General features: G+C 45.2%; 1 protein-coding gene across 5 annotated transcripts in view; it reads left to right on the top strand.

The window, feature by feature from the left end:
• CEP192 (centrosomal protein 192) overlaps window positions 1-23765 on the top strand; it is a 208911-nt gene that overhangs the window by 81186 nt on the left and 103960 nt on the right. For all 5 annotated transcript variants that reach the window (XM_056521514.1, XM_056521513.1, XM_056521515.1 and 2 more), the window contains 3 exons: window positions 7452-7661; window positions 8161-8290; window positions 12078-12196. In XM_056521514.1, the coding sequence (XP_056377489.1) occupies window positions 7452-7661; window positions 8161-8290; window positions 12078-12196 (459 nt within the window). The remainder of the gene's footprint in view (window positions 1-7451; window positions 7662-8160; window positions 8291-12077; window positions 12197-23765) is intronic.

Below are 23765 nucleotides of genomic sequence, written 5' to 3'. Positions count from 1 at the left end.
AAATGCTTTTAGTTATCATTCTGATTCTGAGAATGTTTTTTCGTGACATATTCTACTTTAACCTAGTGGTAAAATTTTGTGGTAACTTGCATCCTTTCTTGGTGAAAAATCCCAAAATGTTATGAAAAATTTTAAAATTTAGCATTTTTCTAACTTTGAAGCTCTCTGCTTGTAAGGAAAATGGATATTCCAAGTAATTTCTTTTTTATTCACATATAAAATATGTCCACTTTATGTTTGCATCATAAAATTGACGTGTTTTTACTTTTGGAAGACACCAGAGGGCTTCAAAGTTCCGCAGCAATTTTCCAATTTTTCACAAAATTTTGAAACTCGCTTTTTTTCAGGCACCAGTTCAGGTTTGAAGTGGATTTAAAGGGTCTTCATACTAGAAATACCCCATAAATTACCCCATTATAAAAACTGCACCCCCCCAAAGTATTCAAAATGACATTCAGTCAGCGTTTTAACCCTTTAGGTGTTTCACAGGAATAACAGCAAAGTGAAGGAGAAAATTCACCATCTTCATTTTTTACACTCGCATGTTCTTGTAGACCCAATTTTTGAATTTTTGCAAGGGGTAAAAAGGAGAAAATTTTTACTTGTATTTGAAACCCAATTTTTCTCGAGTAAGCACATACCTCATATGTCTATGTAAAGTGTTCGGCAGGCGCAGTAGAGGGCTCAGAAGGGAAGGAGCGACAAATGGTTTTTGGGGGGCATGTCACCTTTAGGAAGCCCCTATGGTGCCAGAACAGCCAAAAAAAAACACATGGCATACCATTTTGGAAACTAGACCCCTCGGGGAACATAAGAAGGGGTAAAGTGAACCGTAATACCCCACAGGGGTTTCACAACTTTTGCATATGTAAAAAAAAAAAAAAAAAAAAAATTTTGCTACAATGCTTGGTTTCCCAAAAAATTTACATTTTTACAAAGGGTTAAAGCAGAAAAATTATCCCCCAAAATTTGAAGCCCAATTTCTCCCGATTCAGAAAGCACCCCATATGGGGGTGAAAAGTGCTCTGCTGGCGCACTACAGGTCTTAGAAGAGAAGGAGTCACATTTGGCTTACAGGTGTTTCACGACTTTTGCATATGTAAAAAAATGTTTTTATTTTTTTTTTACCTAAAATGCTTCTTTTCCCAAAAATTTAAAATTTTTAAAAAAGAGTAAAAGCAGAAAATACCCCCCAAAATTTGTAACACAATTTCACCAGAGTACGGCGATACCCCATATGTGACCCTAAACTGTTGCCTTAAAATACTACAGGGCTCCAAAGTGAGAGGGCCATGCGCATTTGAGGCCTAAATTAGGGACTTGCATAGGGCTGGACATAGGGGTATTCTACGCCAGTGATTCCCAAACAGGGTGCCTCCAGCTGTTGCAAAACTCCCAGCATGCCTGGACAGTCAGTGGCTGTCTGGTAATACTGGGAGTAGTTGTTTTGCAAAAGCTGGAGGCTCCGTTTTGGAAAATGTGGCGTACCAGACGTTTTTCATTATTATTGGGGAGGGGGGCTGTGTAGGGGTATGTGTATATGTAGTGTTTTTTTTTACCTTTTATTTTATTTTTTGTTAGTGTAGTGTATTTAGGGTACAGTCGCACGGGCGGGGGCTCACAGTAGTTTCTCGCTGGCAGTTTGAGCTGCGGCAGAAAATTTGCCGCGGCTCAAACTTGCAGTCGGATACTTACTGTAAACCTCCGCCCATGTGAGTGTACCCTGTACATTCACATTGGGGGGGGGGGGGGGGGACATCCAGCTGTTGCTAAACTACAACTCCCAGCATGTATGGTCTATCAGTGCATGCTGGGAGTTGTAGTTTTGCAACAGCTGGAGGCACACTGGTTGTGAAACACAGAGTTTGGTAACAAACTCAGTGTTTTGCCACCAGTGTGCCTTCAGATGTTGCAAAAGTTACAACCCCCAGCATGTACGGACAGTGGAAGGGCATGCTGGGTCTTCTAGTTATGCAACAGCTGGAGGCATACTACTTTGGCTGGGGATGCTGGGGATTGTAGTTATGCAACAGCTGGAGACACACTGGTTTGCTACATAACTCAGTGTGCCTTCAGCTGTTGCAAAACTACAACTCTCAGCAGTCACCGACAGCCAACGGATATGCTGGGAGTTGTAGTTATGCAACCAGCAGATGCACCACTACAACTCCCAGCATGCACTTTAGCTGTTTGCGCAAGCTGGGAGTTGTAGTTATACAACAGCTGAAGGTACACTTTTCCATAGAAAAAATGTGCCTCCAGCTGTTGCAAAACTAAGTCCCAGCATGCTCATAAGGGCATGCTGGGAGTTGTGGTGTTCTGCCTCCTGCTGTTGCATAACTACAGCTCCCAGCATGCACTTTTTGCATGCTGGGAGCTGTAGCTAAGCAACAGCAGGAGGCTGTCACTCACCACCAACGATCCACGCTGCAGGTCAGTCCCTCGCCGCCGCCGCTGCTCCTGGGGCCCCGATCCCAACATTGACGCCGGGGATCGGGGGTCCCCAGCTCCCGGGGTCGTCTTCCCGCTCACGTCCTCCGGAAGAGGGGTGGAGCGGGTTGCGGGAGTGACACCCGCAGCAGGCGCCCTAATTGGTCGGCCGGGAAACCGGCCAACGAATCAGGGCGATCGTGAGGTGGCACCAGTGCCACCTCACCCCTGCTGGCTATGGCTGTTCGGGGCCGTCAGACTGCCCCGAACAGCCTGTATTTCCGGGTCACTGGAGACCCGATTGACCCGGAATCTGCTGCAGATCGCTGGACTGAATTGTCCAGCGATCTGCGGCCATCGCCGACATGGGGGGTCATCATGACCCTCCTGGGCGATATGCCGCGATGCCTGCTGAACGATTTCAGCAGGCATCGGGCACCGGCTCCCCTCCAGCTAGCGGCGGGGGGCCGGGATTTGACAGGACGTACTCAAATGTCCTGAGTCCCTTAAGGACTCGGAAAAGGGGCCGTTTGAGTACGTCCTGCATCTTTAAGGGGTTAAACCTTGTGCAAAGGAAGAGTTGAACATTTGCCTATAACAACAATTAGATTCCAGATTTCATTTTTCAGCAGCTTTTTTTTTAAAATTAAATAAGCAGTCTGGTTGTAATAGGTAACTTCTCCACTCTTCCTCTGCACTATATATTGATTTGATATTTGATATATTTGATATATTTTTTCCCCCATAGTCTTAAACCCCTTAACGAGAAATTACGTAAATGTACGTATTGCGGTGGTACATTTATGTCATTGTACATGACTCTGTCAGCAGCCAGGGACCCGTCGGTAATGGCAGATGTCATTGATCGCACTGATGTCCGCCATTAACCCCTCAGATGCCGTGATCAATGCAGATCATGGCATCTGCGGCGATGCACGCGTTCAAATTAATGATCTGATCGCCCTCGGCACTGCCGCGGGAATCCGATCATCTAGAATGGTGGACGGAGGTCCCCTCACCGGCCTCCATCTGTCTCCTGGAGTCTTCTGCTCTGGTCTGAGATCGGGTAGACCAGAGCAGAAGATCGCCGATAACAGTGATCAGTGATCAAATTATTGCTATAGATAGTCCCCCATGGGGATATAAAAAGTGTGTATTTAAAAAAAATAAAATAAATTTAAAGTCCCCCCCCTCTCAATAAAAATTTTAATCGCCCCTTTTTTCTATTTTACCCCCCCCCCCCAAAAAAGCGTAAAAAAATAAACATATTTGGTATCGCCGCGTGCGTAAATGTCCAAACTATCAAAATATAATGTTAAAGGAGAACTCCAGAATATATAAAAATTGGGCCCCATACTGCTAGCAGTAAAAAAAATAAAGATGTACATACCTTCCTCCGCTCCCCCGGGGCCTCCGGTAACCGGCTCCGGTCTCCGCCGGGATCCTCTTCCTGGTTGCTGGTGGTCGGCGAGTCATACTGCGCTCAGCCAATCACCAGCCGCTGTGAAGTCCCAACTTGACCGGCGATAGGCTGAGGAAAAATTTGTTGCTTTTTATTTTTTTTATTTTTTTTATTTTAGTACCAAATTTTTTTTTATAAAAAGTTTTTTCAATATTTCATATGCGCAAATGTGGTATCTATTGAAAAGTACAGATCACTGCGCAAAAAATTAGCCCTCATACAGATGCATGTATGGAAATATGAGAGGGATTTTAAATATACTAATTTGGTTAAAAAGTTTGAGATTTTTTATTTTTTTTTTAAACTGTAAAATAATAGAAAGGTATGTAGTCATGGGTATTTTACCGGCGACTACAGGGCGGGTGGCGTGTGACGTCACGCCTCCGCCCCTGTGTGACGGCATGCTCCGCCCCTCAATGCAAGCCTACGGGAGGGGGCGTGATAGCTGTCACGCCCCCTCCCATAGACTTGCATTGAGGGGCGGAGCGTGACCTCACACGGGGGCGGAGGCGTGACGTCACACGCCGCCCGCCCTGTAGTCGCCGGTAATCAGACCCGGAACAAACACGATCATAAGATCTCTAAGCACCGGAGTACCCCTTTAACACTTCACAGGTTTTTGACGACTTTTAGTTAAAATGGTATGTGTAAATGAAGAGAAATTTTTTTTTCACTAAAGTGCAGTTTTTTCCACAAATTTACCATTTTTACTAAAGGCAATGGGAGAAAATGCCCCCCAAAATTTGTAACCCCATCTCTTCTGAGTATGGAAATACCCCATGTTAGGACGTAAAATGCTCTGCTGGCACACTACAATGCTCAGAAGAGTAGGAGCGCCATTGGGCTTTTGGAAAGCGAATTCGTTTGGAATGGTAGTCAGGGGCCATGTGCGTTTACAAAGCCCCCCGTGGTGCCAGAACAGTGGATTCCCCCCCCCCACATGTGACCCTATTTTGGAAACTACACCCCTCACAGAATTTAATAAGGGGTGCAGTGAGTATTTACACCTCACTGGCGTTTGACAGATCTTTGGAACAGTGGGCTGTGCAAATGAAAAATTAAATTTTTCATTTTCATGGACCACTGTTCCAAAAATCTGTCAGACACCTGTGGGGCGTAAATGCTCACTGCACACCTTAATACATTAAATGAGGGGTGTAGTTTCCAAAATGGGGTCACATGTGGATATTTATGTTTTTGCGTTTGTCAGAACGCTGTAAAATCAGCCCCCCCTGTGCAAATCACCAATTTAGGCCTCTAATGTACATGGTGCGCTCTCACTCTTGAGTAGAGATGAGCGAACTTACAGTAAATTCGATTCGTCACGAACTTCTCGGCTCGGCAGTTGATGACTTTTCCTGCATAAATTAGTTCAGCTTTCAGGTGCTCCGGTGGGCTGGAAAAGGTGGATACAGTCCTAGGAGACTCTTTCCTAGGACTGTATCCACCTTTTCCAGCCCACCGGAGCACCTGAAGGCTGAACTAATTTACGCAGGATAAGTCATCAACTGCCGAGCCGAGATGTTTTTGACGAATCAAATTTACTGTAAGTTCGCTCATCTCTACTCCTGAGCCTTGTTGTGCGTCCACAGAGCATTTTACGCCCACATTTGGGGTATTTTCGTACTCAGGAGAAATTGCGTTACAAATTTTGGGGGTCTTTTTTTTTCCTTTTACTGCTTGTGAAAATAAAAAGTATGGGGCACCACCAGCATGTTAGTGTAACAATTTTTTTTTTCTTTTACACTAACAGGCTGGTGTAGCCCCCAACTTTTCCTTTTCATAAGGGGTAAAAGGAGAAAAAGACCCCCAAATTTTGTAGTGCAATTTCTCCCGAGTACGGAAATACCCCATATGTGGCCCTAAACTGTTTCCTTGAAATACGACAGGGCTCTGAAGTGAGAGAGCGCCATGCGCATTTGAGGACTAAATTAGGGATTGCATAGGGGTGGACATAGGGGTATTCTACGCCAGTGATTCCCGAACAGGGTGCGTCCAGCTGTTGCTAAATTCCCAGCATGCCTGGACAGTCAGTGGCTGTCCAGAAATGCTGGGAGTTGTTGTATTGCAACAGCTGGAGGCTCTGTTTTGGAAACACTGCTGCACGATACCTTTTTCATTTTTATTGGGGGGAGGGGGGACAGTGTAAGGGGGTGTATATGTAGTGTTTTACCCTTCATTATGTGTTGGTGTAGTGTAGTGTTGTGTTTTTTAGGGTACATTCGCACTGGCGGGTTACGGTGAGTTTCCCACTAGGAGTTTACACTGTGGCGAAAAATTTACCGCAGCCCAAACTTGATGCAGGAAACTTACTGTAAACCTGCCTATGTGAATGTACCCTGTACGTTCACACAGGTGGGCAAACCTCCAGCTGTTTCAAAACTACAACTCCCAGCATGTACTGACAGACTGTGTATGCTGGGAGTTGTACTTTTGCAACAGCTGGAGGCACACTGGTTGGAAAACCTTCAGTTAGGTTCTGTTACCTAACTCAGTATTTTCTAACCATTGTGCCTCCAGCTGTTGCAAAACTACAACTCCCAGCATGTACTGATCGCCGAAGGGCATGCTGGGAGATGTAGTTATGCAATAGCTGGTGGTACGCAACTACAACTCCCAGCATGCCGAGACAGCCTTTATATTTAGAAAAGTGTAGTGTGGGAAAACCCACAGGTCTTATAGGTGGATGCTCACCAAAAGAAATGAATAGCAGATATCACCCCATGATGGGGTACTCACTGATGTCCTGGGAGCTGCTGAGCCGGTAGGTCGCAGGAAACAAGTGGATACTTGTCCTGAGGTTGTCATCAAAGGATGGAAGAGAAAGACTTATGTAATCCAGGTGCTGCCCACTTGGTCATTAGATGGAGGAAAAAAGGCTCAAATATACCTTTTTAGTTGAGATCAATCATTAGTTTATTGTATAAAAATAATAAAAGATGACTCGTTTCGAGGGGGGATCCCCTCTTCCTCAGATCAGGTCTGAGGAAGAGGGGACCCCCCCTCGAAATGGGTCATCTGTCATTTTATCATTTTTATACAATAAACTAATGATTGATCTCAACAAAAGGTATATTTTGGCCTTTTTTCCTCCATCTGATGACCAAGTGGGCAGTGCTAGTCGAGAAAGAAATCTTTGTGGAGATTTACCAAAACCTGTCCAGAGGAAATGGAAAGATTGCTTCTTTCATTTTTCAGAGGCCTTTTCAAAAATGAAAGAAGCGATCTGGTTGGTTGCTATGGGAAACTTAGCAACTTTTCCTCTGAACAGGTTTTGATCAATCTCCCCCTTTATGTCCAATATAAGCAGTACATTGAAGATTCATGGCAATGTTAAGATGTACAATGTACAAAATCAGAGAAACACACTTAACACTTTTCCAGATAATAAACAGAATGTCTATGTAACATCCTATCCAGTGCAAATATTTAAAAAATGGTTTGCTGTCAGAAAAAAAAATAGTTCTTCTCAAACAGGCATGTAAATATTAGCAAACAAGGGGCATTTGGCCCCCTTTATTTTGAGCATTATATTGAAAACTATCCTTTCCCTCAAAAGGAAGAGAAAATGGATTTAGAGAATTACTCTCTTAATATGGGTGACACATCATGGAAGCTTCCAGCCAGTGGTCCTGTGTTACTGAAAGCATCTCGGATTTCAGATTTATCCCAGGAAGAGGCAAGCTATTTGCGTCTCTCTTTAGGAGAGTTCTTTGGTCAGAGATCAGAAGCTATGGGATGTCTTGGCGGAGGTACAAATGTAAAACGGGTGCGTATCAACTTTTTCAATTGGTATGTTTGGTGAGTTTTAAAACATTGTAATGTTAAAAATATTTTAGTTTTTTGTTCAGTGGGATATCTGGCAGTTATTGCCTTCTGTATATGAGCAAGCATCTATGTGCCTGGCTCCTTTTGCTCTATTAAGTGCTACCAGAAGTGAGGTTTGCTGCACATTTTGATCAGATTTTTGTATGCCTTATTTATGGCTCCCTTCACTAAATAATGTACCTGTACGTGTAAATACTTGCATCTCTAAGCCTGGAAAATGTACCCTATTTATTTAAAACTATATTGCATCACAATGGAGTCTTTGCAATTCCATACTACAAATGCCTAGGCACTCTGTGACACATTATATGATTGTACCACTGTATCAATTTTAATAAACATTGCTTCCATTATACAGGATTCAATGGAACATCACTTTAGTGTGTGAATTTGTACGAAAAAAAAATATATCTTCCTTTTTTTTTTTATTCTTTTTACAGCCTTCTTTTGGCTATCATATCATTTCACCGGAGAAACAAGACCCAATTGTGTTATTGAGGAATTCAGATATTTCTGAAAATGCAGAGCTCGATGATACCATAAAGTTTTGTGATAACACCTTAACTCCAGGTTAGTTATGCACAATGTTGTTACACAGTGAGGCCAATGATTATCTCATCTAGACTTCAAAATTCCCATTCTAAGGAAGTCTTCAGTTGTAAATTTTGTCCCCAGCAGTATTGCTAACATGATCTTGAGTTTCATAAATGGAGTGCAATTGCTCATGATGATAATATATGGTTTAGACCAGGTGCCCACTGCAGAATCTCCGGATGGAATTTCTGGCACAGATCTCGTGGTAGTCGATAAGATCATGCAGTCATTGCCGTCCCTATAGATTGCAATGTATTACTTAGTGGAACTGTTAATTCCATCTGGAGATTTTGCAGTGTGAACCCAGCCTTATAGTTAACCTTTTAATGACGCCGGGCGTATGCATACGCCCTGCATCCCGAGTCCTTAAGGACGTGGGGCGTATGCATACGCCCATGGGAATTCCGGTCCCCGCTGCTAGCCGGTTGGGGACCGGACCGGGATGCCTGCTGAAATCATTCAGCAGGCACCCCGGCACATTGCCGTGGGGGGTCCTGAGACCCTCCAATGTCTGCGATCGCAGAAAATCGCATGTCAATTCAGACATGCGATTTTCTGCTATTCCGGGCTGACCCGATCACCTGGAAAATAGGGATGATAGGCGCTGTCAGTGACAGCCCTGACCATCTTGAGGGATAGGAGCGAGGTCACAGTGCTACGATCTCCTCCTATCCCCTGCCATTGGTCAGAACTGATTGACCAATGGCTTGGCATGCTGGGAGTTGTAGTTTTGCAAGATCTGGAGGGTCACAGTTTTGATACAGTGGTTACAGTGCTGCCCAAACGATAGCCCTCCAGATGTTGCCAAACTACAACTCTCCGCATGCCTAGACTGCCCAGGCATGCTGGGAGTTGTAGTTCTGTAACATCTGTCCCTTCAGATTTTGCAATTTTCATGAAATTTTTGAGAATTGCTGCTCTATTTTGAAGCCCTCTATTGTCCATTGATAAAGTGGACATATTGTATTTGTGAATAAAAATAAAATTTATTTGGAATATCCATTTTCCTTACAAGTAGAGAGCTTCATAGTTAGAAAAATGCAAATTTTCAAAATTTTCATGAAATTTGGGGATTTTTCACCAAAAAAGATGCAAGTAACGCAGAAAATTTACCACCAAAACTCACTACACACATAGCGCTGCCGCCGGAAAGCCCTGTGTGTATAGTGAGCAAGGGATACGCAGCGTATTTCCCGCTGCTGCCGTAAAATTTGCGCAGCGTCAAATACGCTGCGTATACGCCCTGTGGGAACGCACCCTTAAGGAAACTATCAGCAAGTTACAAGAATCTAACCTGCAGCTATGGGCTAATAGGGCAAGGGGCACAAATTAACCACACACCTTTTATTATTCCCCTTCACTGTGCCATTTTTGTTAATGTCCAAACTATTAAAATATAATGTTAATTAATCCACACGGTCAATGGCATAAGCATAAATTAATACTAAAGGTCCAGAAATGCGTATTTTTTGTCACTTCATATACTAGAAATAAAAATAATAAAATGCAATCAAAAGGTGCCATCAATACAAAAATAGTCCTGATAAAAATGACGGTACCAAAAAATAAGCCCTCAAACATCCCTGTATACAGAAAAATAAGTGTTATAGGGGTCAGAAGAGGACAAATTTATGCATACTAACTTTTGTACAAAAAGTAAAAAAAATTTTAAGTAGCAAAACAACAAAACCTGTATAAATTTGGTATCATTTTAATCTTATGGACCTACAAAATAAAGATAATGTGTCATTGTTACTGAAAAGTGCACTGCGTAGAAAATGAAGCCCCCAATAGTTGATAGTGTTTTTTTTTTTCCTTTCAATTTTGCCCCCCAAATATGTAAGTTTTACTTTACATTTGGTGGTAACATGATTGATGTCACTACAAAGTACAATTGGTGATACGAAAAACAAGCCATTATATGGGTCTGTAGATAGAAATTAAGAGTTACCGTATATACTCGAGTATAGGCCGAGTTTTTCAGCACGATTTTTCGTGCTGAAAACACCCCCCTCGGCTTATACTCGAGTGAACTCCCCCACCCGCAGTGGTCTTCAACCTGCGGACCTCCAGAGGTTTCAAAACTACAACTCCCAGCAAGCCCGGGCAGCCATCGGCTGTCCGGGCTTGCTGGGAGTTGTAGTTTTGAAACCTCCGGAGGTCCGCAGGTTGAAGACCACTGCGGCCTTCAACATCATCCAGCCCCCTCTCACCCCCTTTAGTTCTGAGTACTCACCTCCGCTCGGCGCTGGTCCGGTCCTGCAGGACTGTCCGGTGAGGAGGTGGTCCGGTGGGATACTGGTTCCGGGCTGCTATCTTCACCGGGGAGGCCTCTTCTAAGCGCTTCGGGCCCGGCCTCAGAATAGTCACGTTGCCGTGACAACGACGCAGAGGTGCGTTCATTGCCAACGTAATTCTGCGTCATTGTCAAGGCAACGGCTCTATTCCGGGCCGGAAGCGCGGAGAAGAGGCGCCCCCGGTGAAGATAGCAGCCCGGACCACCTCCCCACCGGACCACCTCCTCTCCGGACAGCCCTGCAGGACCGGACCAGCGCCGAGCGGAGGTGAGTACTCAGAACTAAAGGGGGTGAGAGGGGGGCTGGATGATGTTGAAGGCCGCAGTGGTCTTCAACCTGCGGACCTCCGGAGGTTTCAAAACTACAACTCCCAGCAAGCCCGGACAGCCGATGGCTGCCCGGGCTTGCTGGGAGTTGTAGTTTTGAAACCTCTGGAGGTCCGCAGGTTGAAGACCACTGAGGGCGAATGATGAGAAGAGGATGATGAAGGGGGGGGTGTGGGGATGATGAAGGGGGGTGGGGATGATGAAGGGGGGGGGGATGATAAGGGGATGATGAAGGGGGGATGTGTGGGATGATAAGGGGATGATGAAGGGGGGATGTGTGGGATGATGACAAGGGGATGATGAAGGGGGGATGTGTGGGATGATAAGGGGATGATGAAGGGGGGATGTGTGGGATGATAAGGGGATGATGAAGGGGGGATGTGTGGGATGATAAGGGGATGATGAAGGGGGGATGTGTGGGATGATGACAAGGGGATGATGATGAGGATGTTAATGACGGGTCTGGATGATGACAGGGGGGGGGGATGAGGTATTTCCCACCCTAGGCTTATACTCGAGTCAATAACTTTTCCTGGGATTTTGGGTTGAAATTAGGGGTCTCGGCTTATACTCGGGTCGGCTTATACTCGAGTATATACGGTATGTCTATTATAAGGCGAAGAGGGAAAAACAAAAGCTCAAAAATAAAAATTGGGTGGGTCCTAAAAGGGTTTAACCTACTGACCATTTACTCTTCTAGTAATTTAACTTCTTAACCCCTTAGAAAGGTAACATTCACTTCTGATGTTTTAACATTTTTATAAATGGTGGAAAGCACCAGGAAGAAACCCATTGCTCTAGCAATATCCCATAACATTCTAAAATAGGAATAACTCTAGTGTTCTTATTGCAATGCTGCTGTGCCATGGTTTTAGATCATAAAACCCTTATATTGCTATTCTATGTGAACATCTTTTAATTTTGTTAGATTTTAAAGGAGCCGGTCTATGACCTCTTGGCATATTGTAATTTGTGTTTTAAGGACTCAATCACTTTTTCAATTATGTTAAATGTGGGTTTTTACTATCTTTTATTTTTTTATTTTCTTTAATATGATTCGATTAAGATTTGTGGGGTGGTGGCTTTTTCCCTCCTTTTTTTTAAACTTAAATTGTTTAAATATTTCTATATTTTATGCAGAAGATCTTGGATGTTTACCAGATGATCTGAAGATATCAGCAACATTCCATATAAAGGAGGCAGAAAGTAAGGCAGATATAAGCAAACATGACAAAGAAGAATACAAGGATATTGCAGAGGTATGTCTGGGTTTTAACATTTACTACACATTTGTAGTTCTACATAACAAATAGAACTACAGTCTTTAAAGGGGTATTCCTACTCGGTCTTGGCTTATTACCCCACACTGTTAAGATTAACAAGAAGCAAGTACTCAAGTACAGTTCATTTTATAAAGTCAAAATGTCTACTGAAAATTCCCATGGTCTGTGTGTGTTCTACCTTCTTGGTCTGGGATTCATACTCCAATATTTCTTTTGTTCCAACATGCACCTCTTTGGCTGAGTAACTTTAGAAAAGTAGCGACATTGACAGTGCACAAGAGAGGGCTGGAAGCTTCATGCAGATGAAAGGAGGCTATTAGAGCTTCTGGGAATTTAGTTTACCCGGATGGCATTTGTAAACCCACTATATCACCTGAATGGTCAACCATTTTTAAACAAGGAATTTATGGATAGAAGGACTAAACCTGTGATAATAGCACTGTGAAGTCTCCCTGCACCTTTTATGAGCGGAGTGTGATTTATTTATTATTATTTTTTTGGTGGGGGGAGGAGATTGTGGGGAAAACCCTAGCACATTTTTTATGTTGTCTATATTATATGCAATGTTATTGTAAAATGTAATATTTTCCTGCTAAATGTCTTCTCAGTAAATCAGTTGCATGTATCTATAGCTTAACCATTTATTGCAGAATTTCTTCTATGAATAGCTAAACTAGTGCATTCTGTAATCAATGGTGTTAAATAAAATCCACTGACACCAGAAAGTTATACAGATTTGCCAATTATCACATTCGTGTTATGTTCTTTCCAATTCAACACAGTGCCCTCTGCTGCCACTTCTGTTTGTGTCAAGACAAGACCTTTCTTAATTGGAACCCAAGTGGCCTCAGGAACCACCATATTGGATTGGAAAGAACTACATGGCTTCCTCCAGGGATTACATCATCTCTTAAAGGGGATGTCCTCTCATCAGAATATAACCTATTGTTTAAATCAAGTTTTATGTCAATTATGATTCTTAAGATTTTTGTTTAATTTCCCTATCTATACTTTAATCGCAAAATCTTGAAGATTTTTTTTTCTGGCCACTAGCCCTAAAATTAAGCTGAGACTTCCTGTTCTGTACGGGTTTCTTCCCAGCAGTGTCCTTCTTATCGTAGACAAAAGTACAGTGAAAGGTGACACCAGTGCATAGATAACACAGATAAAAACAATAGTTGATGGACACTGATCAACTGTCCCCTCCCTGTGGAATAACCGCTGAAAAATTCACATAGCATATATAGTTACATAGTTACATAGTTAGTATGGTTGAAAAAAGACATACGTCCATCAAGTCCAACCAGGGAATTGAAGGGAAGGGTGTAAGGGGATAAGGGAAAGGGATGTAGTTTTATAATTCTGCAGAAGCATTAATGTTATTTTGTTCCATGAATGTATCTAACCCTGTTTTAAAGCTGTTAATTGTTCCTGCTGTGACCAGTTCCTGAGGTAGACCGTTCCATAAATTCACAGTCCTCACGGTAAAGAAGGCGTGTCGCCCCTTTAGACTAAACCTTTTCTTCTCCAGACGGAGGGAGTGCCCCCTCGTCCTTTGGGGGGGTTTAACTTGGAACAGTTTTTCTCCATATTTTTTGTATGGGCCATTTATATACTTATATACGTTTATCATATCCCCCCTTAAACTTCTCTTCTCAAGGCTAAACAATTGTAACTCCTTTAATCGCTCCTCATAGCTAAGATGTTCCATGCCCCATATTAGTTTAGTCGCGCGTCTCTGCACCCTTTCCAACTCCGTAGTGTCCCTTTTATGAACAGGCGACCAAAACTGAACAGCATATTCCAGGTGAGGCTGTACCAATGCTTTATAAAGGGGGAGTTTTATGTCCCTGTCCCTTGAGTCCATGCCTCTTTTGATACATGACAATATCCTGCCGGCTTTGGAAGCAGCAGCCTGACATTGCTTGCTATTCTGTAGTCTGTGATCTACAAGTACACCCAGATCCTTCTCTACCAGTGACTCTGCCAGTTTAATCCCCCCCTAAGACATACGACGCATGCAGGTTATTAGTACCCAGATGCATAACTTTACATTTATCCACATTGAACCTCATTTGCCAAGTGGATGCCCAGATACTTAGTCTATCCAAGTCATCTTGTACCCTATGCACATCCTCTATAGACTGTACCGTGCTACAAAGCTTGGTGTCATCTGCAAAGATAGAAACAGAGCTGTTAATACCATCCTCTATATCATTGATAAATAAATTAAACAGCAGCGGGCCCAGTACTGAACCTTGGGGTACACCACTAATAACCGGGGACCAATCAGAGTACGAATCATTTACCACCACTCTCTGGGTACGATCCATGAGCCAGTGTTCAATCCAGTTACAAACTAAAGTTTCCAAGCCCAAGGACCTTAACTTACCTGTCAGACGTCTGTGAGGGACAGTATCAAACGCTTTGGCAAAATCCAGAAACACTATATCCACAGCCATTCCTCTGTCAAGGCTTCTACTCACCTCTTCATAAAAGCAAATTAGATTGGTTTGACAACTTCTATCCTTAGTAAACCCATGCTGGCTATCACTTATAATACTATTATCCCCTATGTATTCCTGTATGTAATCCCTTATAAGTCCTTCAAACAATTTACCCACAATGCACGTTAGACTTACCGGTCTATAATTGCCTGGCGAAGACCTAGAGCCCTTCTTGAACATTGGTACCACATTTACCTTGCGCCAGTCCCTTGGCACAATACCAGACACCAGAGAATCTCTAAATATCATGAACAAGAGTACAGATATTACTGAACTTACCTCTCTAAGAACTCTTGGGTTTAGTCCATCCGGCCCTGGAGATTTGCTTACATTTACTTTACTTAACTTACCTTGTACCATCTCTACATTATATCATATACATTATATGATGTGTTACCAGCACTGACCTGGCCAATGTCAGCTCCTTTTTCCATAGTGTATACAGAACTAAAGAACCAATTCAGTAGCTCCGCCTTCTCTTGATCGCCCGTGACAACCTCCCCATTATCATTATTAAGGGGTCCTAAATGCTCTGTCCTTGGTTTTTTTTGTATTTATATATCTAAAAAAAATATTTAGGATTAGTTTTGCTTTCTTTGGCCACCTGTCTCTCATTTTGAATTTTTGCTGTTTTTATTACATTTTTACTGATTTTATCAAGCTCCTTGTACTGTTTAAATGTTATAGCTGACCCATCAGATTTGAATTTTTTGAAGGCAATTTTTTTGTTGTTTATTGCTCTTTTAACATAATTTGTCAGCCATGTAGGATTTAGTTTTAATCGTTTATATTTGTTCCCCTTTGGTATATATTTAGCTGTATAGTTATTTAGAGTTGATTTAAAGATGTCCCATTTACCTTCTGTATCAGTATTTGAGAACACCTCCCCCCAGTCTATGCCCTGTAGTGCAGCTCTAAGCCCAGGGAAATTTGTCTTTTTAAAGGTATATGTTTTTGCTTTCCCCGTCTGTCTTTGTTTTCTACATTTTAAGTCAAAAGTAACTATATTGTGGTCGCTATTACCAAGGTTTCCCCGCACAGGTACATTACCAATCAGCTCTGTGTTGTTGGAAATGATCAGATCCAACAAGGCATCACTTCTTGTTGGGTCCTCCACAAACTGGCCCATAAAATTATCCTGCAATAAATTTAGGAATTTTCTCCCCTTTGTAGTTTTAGCCAGCCCCGGCCCCAATCTATATCTGGATAGTTAAAATCTCCCATTATTACCACGGTACCTGCCCGGGCGGCCCTCTCTCCGTTACTTCTCAATTTTTTGTGAATGGGACAGTTCCTGTCTATTGCCTATAACCAAGGGTCCTGCTGTAAGTAAAGCATATCTCGGTGGTGTTAAAAAAAAAAAAAAAAAAAATAAAAAAAAAACTCTGGCAAGATGGCTGCCCCATAAAATAAAAAATTTAATTAAAAGTACAATTAAAATAGAAACAGATACTGAAACTTGATCTTTCTCGTCGTCTACATTGGGGGACACAGGGTGGGGACACTGTGGGTATATGCTTCTTGCCACTAGGAGGCTGACACTAGGCAAAAAAAAGTTTGCTCCTCCTGGCAGAGTATACCTGCCCACGGACTCTGAGCTAATCAGTTTTAGCTTAGTGTCGGTAGGAGGCAGACACAGGTCTGGAGCTCTCCAGACCTGATCTTTGTTCTTTTATTTTCTTTCTAGATAGCTCCAGTTTTCTTTTCTCTCCTTTTTATTTTCATAGGTTGGGATGACAGAAGCATGGCACTGCCTGGTCTCCCACTTGCGAACCATGGACACGGCACAATAAGGTATGTACCGATATCCCCGCTCGCCAATGGTCAGTTTTTAGGGGTCGACCCTGGGTCGGGGTCCCCCTCTGGCCCCTGCTCGCCCTGCCTCTTGTGGCCTGGCATGATGCAGTGTGGCACCATACTGCCTGAAGACACCTTACCTGAGTATTTCAGCCTCAGGGTAAGTATTTCACCCATCACTCCCCCCTCACTCCCTCCCTCCCTCCCTCCCTCCCTCCCTCCACCATTCCTTTATTTTGCCTGCAGCATCGGGCACAGGATGGAGAATATTTATTGGGGTTGGGGGGGTGGGGATTCTGGCAATAGTGTCTAGGTGTGCACCGACATGGGGTCCCGGACGCACCTTTTTTTCTCTTTCGTTAAAGCCGCAGCATCCAGCTACGACTCCTCCTCAATGCTGGCGGCCATTAGTCTGTGCAGCTGTGGCTGTCCGGCGCTCTCGCTCCGGAGCTGCAGCTGCTTGTACCTTCAAGCGGGGCCGTTGGGTTCTTGTTGCTCCACTCCCCAGCGTTTCTCCGCGGCTTACTAGTGCTGGGGCGCATATATATATATATATATATATATATATATATATATATGATTGATCGATTATCGTTATGGCCGATAATCACGATTTTGGGCATTATCGGTATCGGCAATTACCTTGCCAATAATGCCCCGCCCCCCACATCGCCCCCACCGCGTCGCCTCCCCCATCCCCGGTTTTATAATTAATAATTACCTGTTCCCGGGGCCCACGCTTCTTCTTGCTTCTGCTGCGTCCTGCGTTACGCTGTGCACAGTGACGTGACATGCGCGACGTCACCGTCAGTGCGCACAGTGACAGTTCAGGAGGACGCCACCGGAGCCAGATGTGGAGTGGACTCCGGGAACTGGTGATTATAAAACCGGGGGAGGCAATGGGGCCGGGGCAGTGCAGCGGGTCGGACGGAGGGGGGTATTTGCGGTGCAGTGCGGCGGGTCGGGGGGGGGGGGGGGTAGGGTGTGTTGGCGGTGATAGGTTTTAGGACCCCCGGACAGGCAGGGGGAGAGAAGCGGGTGGCGGCGGCGGCTTTAAATCAATGATCTGCAGCGGTGTCGCGGGGGGATAAATAGCCGATAACTTATACCGATATTCCAGTATAAGTTATCGACTATCGGCCCTAACCTCCACCGATTATCGGTATCGGCCCTAAAAAAAAAATGATATCGGTCGATCCCTAATATATATTAATAATGTGCGGCCGGCGCTTCTGTCCGGCTCCTCTCCAGCCCCTGCCATTCTTTTAGAGCAGGCTTTGAGGCTGCAACGGGGTTCCTGGCGCCACTCCAGGATGGGCCTCTGCCCTTTCTCAGTCCGTCTCCGATTTGGCTCGGGTGTCGCAAGTGGTGGCTACCACCCTGGAACGTTCCTCCTTGCAGCCGTGTGTCCAGGACTCTTCGGCGTCTTCCCAGCACCGCCCCTGCAGGTGCTCTCCTCACTAGTGCCTGAGACAGGAGTGCTTGGCCTCCTCTCAGAGGCACGGTTCTTCATTCATCTCCCCTGCTGGCCGTAGCAGGCCACTCTCCTACAGCTGTTCTTCCAGGAGCCACTCACTGTCTCCTCAATGGGGTTCTTGGTCCACCTCGTCCCGCTCCAGGGATCTTACGGTCCGTTCCAAGTCTCCTGGAGAACCTGATGACACAGTTGGACCCGCCCTCTGACTAAGAGGAAATGTCCCGTATGTCGGACATGGTGGACAGCCTAGTGTCAGCTGTCAGAGACACCTTTCATTTGCAGGACACTTTCATTTGCAGTTCCCGAAGTCTCCTTCCACAGGGCGAGACACCCTCCCCAGGTCTTCAGTTCTCATGTTGAATTTGAGAAGCGCTTCCAGGGCTCTAAGAAGCTACGGGCCCATTTGCTCAGGATCTGGTATCTAAATGGACCTCTCAACCTACGGTGGATCACCCGGTGTCCCGTTTGTCTAAATCCACCACCCTGCCACTGGCAGATGCGGCTTCATTTAGGGATCCTTCTGACAAGCGTGTTGAGAACCTCGCCAAGTTTGCCTTTGAGGCAGCTGGCTCTATGCTTTTACTGGCCTTTGCATCTGCCTGGGTGTCCAAGGCTCTCTCGGCTTGGGCTTCCCAGCTTCGCCAGGGTTTACTTTCTGGGTCCTCATCTGATGACCTAGCAGACCCAGGGCACCAGATCTTCATTGCAGATGACTACCTTTGTTCTGCAGCCTTGGAATTGGGCCATGTGGTTTAAGGCTTGGAACGCGGACGCCGCGTCCAAGCACTCTCTTACGGAGCTCCCCTTCTCAGGAGTCCGGCTTTTTAGTAAGCGGCTGGATGAAATAATTTCTTAAGCCACGGCCGGCAAAGGTTTTGTTGCCACTAAATCATCCTAGGTGTACTGATTCACGCCATAAGTTCTCTTCCTTTCGTCCATTTCGGTTTACCTCGGCATGAACGGACAAGCCCTCGGCTTCTCAGGACCGGAAGGCGCCTTTCTTCAAAACTAGGGCTCCCTGGAAATCTGGTGCCCAATCAGACCATTTTTCCTCCAAGCCTTCCTTGGCCTGAAGGGGTGCCCCCATCCGGGGCATCTCCTCGGCTGGGTGGTCATCTGGCCCTTTTCCGGGATGTATGAGTGGCACACGTCAGATGCCTGGGTCGGGGACGTTGTCTCCAATGGTTAACGGAAAGAGTTTTGTTTTTTCCCTGGGAATTATTTTCCACTCCCGCCCTCCAAAACCTGCTGTCCCAAGGCGTGATTGTGCTAGTTCCTCCTAGGGAACATTTTTCGCTGTTTTACTCCAATCTCTTTGTGGTCCCCAAAAAGGAATGCATGGTTCGTCCTATATTGGATCTCAAACTGCTCAATCGCCACCTGTGGCTGCAACATCTCCGCATGGAATCTCTGAGGTCCGTAATTGCATCCATGGACCCGGGCTAGTTTCTGTCCTCTGTAGACATTCAGGATGCTTACCTGCATTTCCCCATCTGCCCGTCTCATCAGCGTTTCCTACGCTTTGCAGTTCCTGATGGTCATTTTCAGTTTGTGACTCTGCCCTTTGGGCTGGCCACAGCTCCTCTGGTCTTCCCCAAGACCCTTATGGCAGTGATCGCCATCCTCCGCTCCCGGGTGGGGGGAATGGGGGCGTCGATGCTTCCTTACCTGGATGATCTGATGGTCAAGGCTCCCTCGCTGTCGGAGAACCTGGAAAGTCTCCACATCACTCTCCAGACCTTGGAGCGTTTCGGCTGGATTGTCAATCGAACCAAATCCAATCTCTCTCCTTCTCAGTCACCTGGTTTTCTGGGGACTGTACTTCGACACCGCAGCTGCCAGGATTCGGCTTGCGGCAGACAAGTCGTGCATTGAGAGCCGGCGTTCGTCTCTTTTGCCTCATGACTCCAGTCTCTATCAGAACCCTCATGATGGTACTGGGCAAGATGGTGGCGTACATGGAGGCTGTCCCCTATTGCCCAGTTCAGGTATCCTCTCCTGCAACTGGCCATCCTGTCCCAATGGGACAACTCTTCCCTAACTCTTCATCACCCCATCCGGTTGTCCCTTCGGGTTCACAACTCCCTGCTTTGGTGACTTCAGTACCCTCTTCTCCGGGAGGGTCGTTCCTTTCTCCCCCTCCAATGGCGGGTCTTGACAACCGATGCCAGTCTCCTGGGCTGGGGAGGAGTGTACCAGGACATGATGGTCCAGGGCCGTTGGTCCTCCAGGGAGTCCCATCTCCTAATCAACGTTCTCAAACGGAGGGCGATTTTCTATGCCTTCGGCATTGGGAGTCCCTCCTTCGGTCATTTCCTGTCAGTCCATACGGACAACGCCATGGCATACATAAATCACCAGGGGAGCACACACAGTACCTTTTTTGACGATGGCAGAAGCAGACAGAATTCTTGCCTGGGAAGAGTGCCACGTTCCCTCAATTTCGGCAGTCCACATTTCGGGAGTGGACAATTGGGAGGTGGACTCTTTCGGGGAGTGGTCTCTCCATCAGAAGGGGTTTGTAGCGATATGCTTCCGCTGGCGACTCCGGATGTAGACCTGTTTGCGTCCCGCTGATACCGTCAGGTCCATCTCTTTGTGTCCAGAGCCGGGACCCTCTGGCACTTGCCGTGGAGGCGCTCATGATTCATTGGACCAACTTCGCCCCCTTCCGTACCTCTTCCCTCCGCTTCCTCCTCTTCCCAAGGTGATCCGGAAGCTCAAGGTGGTAGGCGTCTCCGCGATTCTCATAGCCCCGGATTGGCCGCGGCGCATGTGGCACGCAGACGTTGTCCACCATCGCTGGTGTGAGGCCCAGTCTCTGTTTCCCACAGTTTTTTCTCTCAATAACCTCCTGTCTTTCCTGCAAGCCAGTTTAGAAACACGTCTGACACTCAATTCCTTAAAGGGTCAAGTGTTCGCGCTCTCTATACTTTTCAAACGGCCTCTGGCGTCCGACTCTCACGTCTGCACCTTTTTTACAAGGGATGGCCCACGAGGCTTCTCCTTACAGGTCCCCCAGGAACCTGAACTTGTTGCTGTCTGTCTTGCAGGATTCTCCCTTTTGATCCTCTCTGCGAAGTCTCTCTTAGTTTCCTTTCTTGGAAGGTAGCTTTCCTTGTGGCCATCATCACTATTCAGGGGTCTTTGAATTGGCGTCCCTTTCCTGCCGTTCTCCCTTTCTCATCCTTCACTGGGATAAAGTGGTACATCATCCGGTCCCCTCCTTTCTTGTGAAGGGGGTTTCCTCCTTCCACCTGAATAAGGACATCATTCTCCCCAACTTTTTGTCCCAACCCTTCCCATCCCCGGTAACACTCCCTCCATAAGTTGGACCTAGTTCGGGCCCTCAAGGCCTATTTGTCAGTCACTACTTCATTTCGGCGCTGGGACTCACTGTTTGTGATTCCTGATGGATGGCGTAAGGGGCTTCCCGCTTCTAAGGGGACCATCTCCAGGTTGATCCAGTCGACCATTTCGGAGGCGTACCGCTGTAAAGGGAAGGTTCCACACTTTTGAGTTACTGCTCACTCTATCTCCGTGGGGGCATCTTGGGCGGTCTGGAACAGGGCTTCTGCTATGTAGGTGTGCAAAGCAACCACTTGGTCTTCTGTGCACTCTTTTGCCGAATTCGATTAAGTGCACACTTTTGCATCTGCCGATGCTGGACTTGGTCGCAAGGTTCTGCAGGCGGTGGTGGCTCAGTCCTCTGCCTGACTTCCTCTTGCTGGGATTTTGTTTTTCCCACCCCAGGGACTGTTTTAGGATGTCCCATGGTTCCTGTATCCCCCAATGTAGGCAACCGTGAAAAGTAGATTTTTATACTTACTGTAAAATCTATTTCTCTGAGCCTCATTGGGGTACACAGCACCCACCCATCAGTTGTTGTTTGTTTCCAAGTTTGGCTGGTTGTCTCTCGTAAGGGGCTCTGTTGTTTTTTTTTTTTTTTGTCTGGGTTGTTCCTTGGACAATATTGTTTCTCTCTTAGGCTAACTCCTACTGCTTTGGGACTAATCTGATTAGCTCAGTCAGTGGGCGAGTATATCCTGCCAGGAGGAGATTACTTCTTTTTTTCCTAGTGCCAGCCTACTAGTGGCAGGCAGCATATACTCACAGTTCCTGTGTTCCCCAACTAGCTTCCGAGAAATAGATTTTAAAGTAAGTATAAAAATCTTACTTTTTAAACTGTCTCTAATTAATAAACAAAATCTAGCTGATACATTACTTTTAAGTACTGGAAGGCTTGAGTGTTTTTTTTAATTAAAGGGGTTATCCGGCCAAAAACATCTTGGCTCTTTCTTTTTGGGACTGAAGATGTCACGACACGCCCCCTCAGGCTGTGAAGCCACACACTCTCCATTGCTGTCTATGGGAGGGTGCGTGGCGTTACGTCACGTCTCCAGTCCCGGAAAGAAATATCTTTCAGAGACTGGTGACTCAGCCCCACATAGAATGTGGTTGCTGCACGGAGATCATGGGGGTCCCAGTGGCCGACCCATCCGCAGTCAGACATCTTATCCCCTATCCTTTTTGATAGGAGAGAAGTTGTCTTTGGCCGCATAACCCCTTTTTATGGTAAAACTGTACCTTTTTGCACCGATTAGTGTTATTATTTGCCTCTTTTTAACCCCAGCCCATTGTCGTTTTTTTGCTTCAAAATTCTTTTTATTTTTCCATCTACAGACCCATATGAGGGATTGTTTTTTGAGTGACTAATTGTAGTTTGTAATGACACCTTATATTTTACCATTTAAAGGTGAACTCAGCTGGAAAAAAATTATAATTTTTTTAAAATCAACTGGTGCCAGAAAGTTATAGATTTGTAAATTGCTTCTATTTAAAAATCTTAATCCTTCCAGTACTTATCAGCTCTTTTCCTTTTGAATTTCCTTTCTGTCTGACCACAGTGCTCTCTGCTGACACCTCTGTCCATTTTAGGAATTGTCCAGAGTAGGAGCAAATCCCCATAGCAAATCTATCCTCCTCTGGACAGTTCCTAAAATAGACAGAGGTGTCAGCAGAGAGTACTATGGTCAGACAGAAAGGAAATTAAAAAAGAAAAGAACTTCCTCTGTAGCTTACAGCAGCTGATAAGTACTGGAAGGATTAAGATTTTTGTGTAGTACCCCTTAAAATGTACGACACACAAATATTTGTGGTGGGAGATTGAAAAGAAAACTGCAGTTTTGAAGGATTTTCATTTTTACGTAGTGCACTTTAGGGTAAAACATGTCTTTATTCTGTGGGTCAATACGATTAAAACTATGCCTAAGTTTTATGCCATTCGCCTTTACGGGATTATGAACATTATATTTAAAATATTGGGACATTTTGGTTTCTGCTCACAGCGATACCAAATTTTAGTTACTATTTTTTATTTTTTATTTTTTTGTAAAATGGGAAAAGGGTGATTTTGGGGGGGTGTGTGTTTTGTTTTTTTTCCAAAAATGAGACGAACTTATAGGAATTTTCTGATTTCTCATACCGTTCAGTAATATCGGCAATCTACTTTGAAGGTCTGCCAGAAGGCAGAGCAGAGAAGAAAATTCTGGAGTGGCACAGGAGCAGATGAGAGAAGTGGTTGCACTGCAGGTGGTCCGATGAGTCTCTGTATGCCCCCTAATGCTAAAACCAGGGGGCTCAAACTTGTGGCCCTCCAGATGTTGGAAAACTTGAACTCTCAGCATGCCAAGACAGCCATTGGCTGCAGCCAACAGCTTTCCAGGCATGATCGGAGTTGAAGTTGGGCAACATCTGGAGGGCA

This window comes from Hyla sarda, chromosome 5, assembly GCF_029499605.1.
Source record: "Hyla sarda isolate aHylSar1 chromosome 5, aHylSar1.hap1, whole genome shotgun sequence".
In the NCBI taxonomy this organism is placed as follows: Eukaryota; Metazoa; Chordata; class Amphibia; order Anura; family Hylidae; genus Hyla; species Hyla sarda.
Note: the sequence above shows the minus strand (reverse complement) of the source record. Positions and strands in the feature narration are given on the sequence as shown.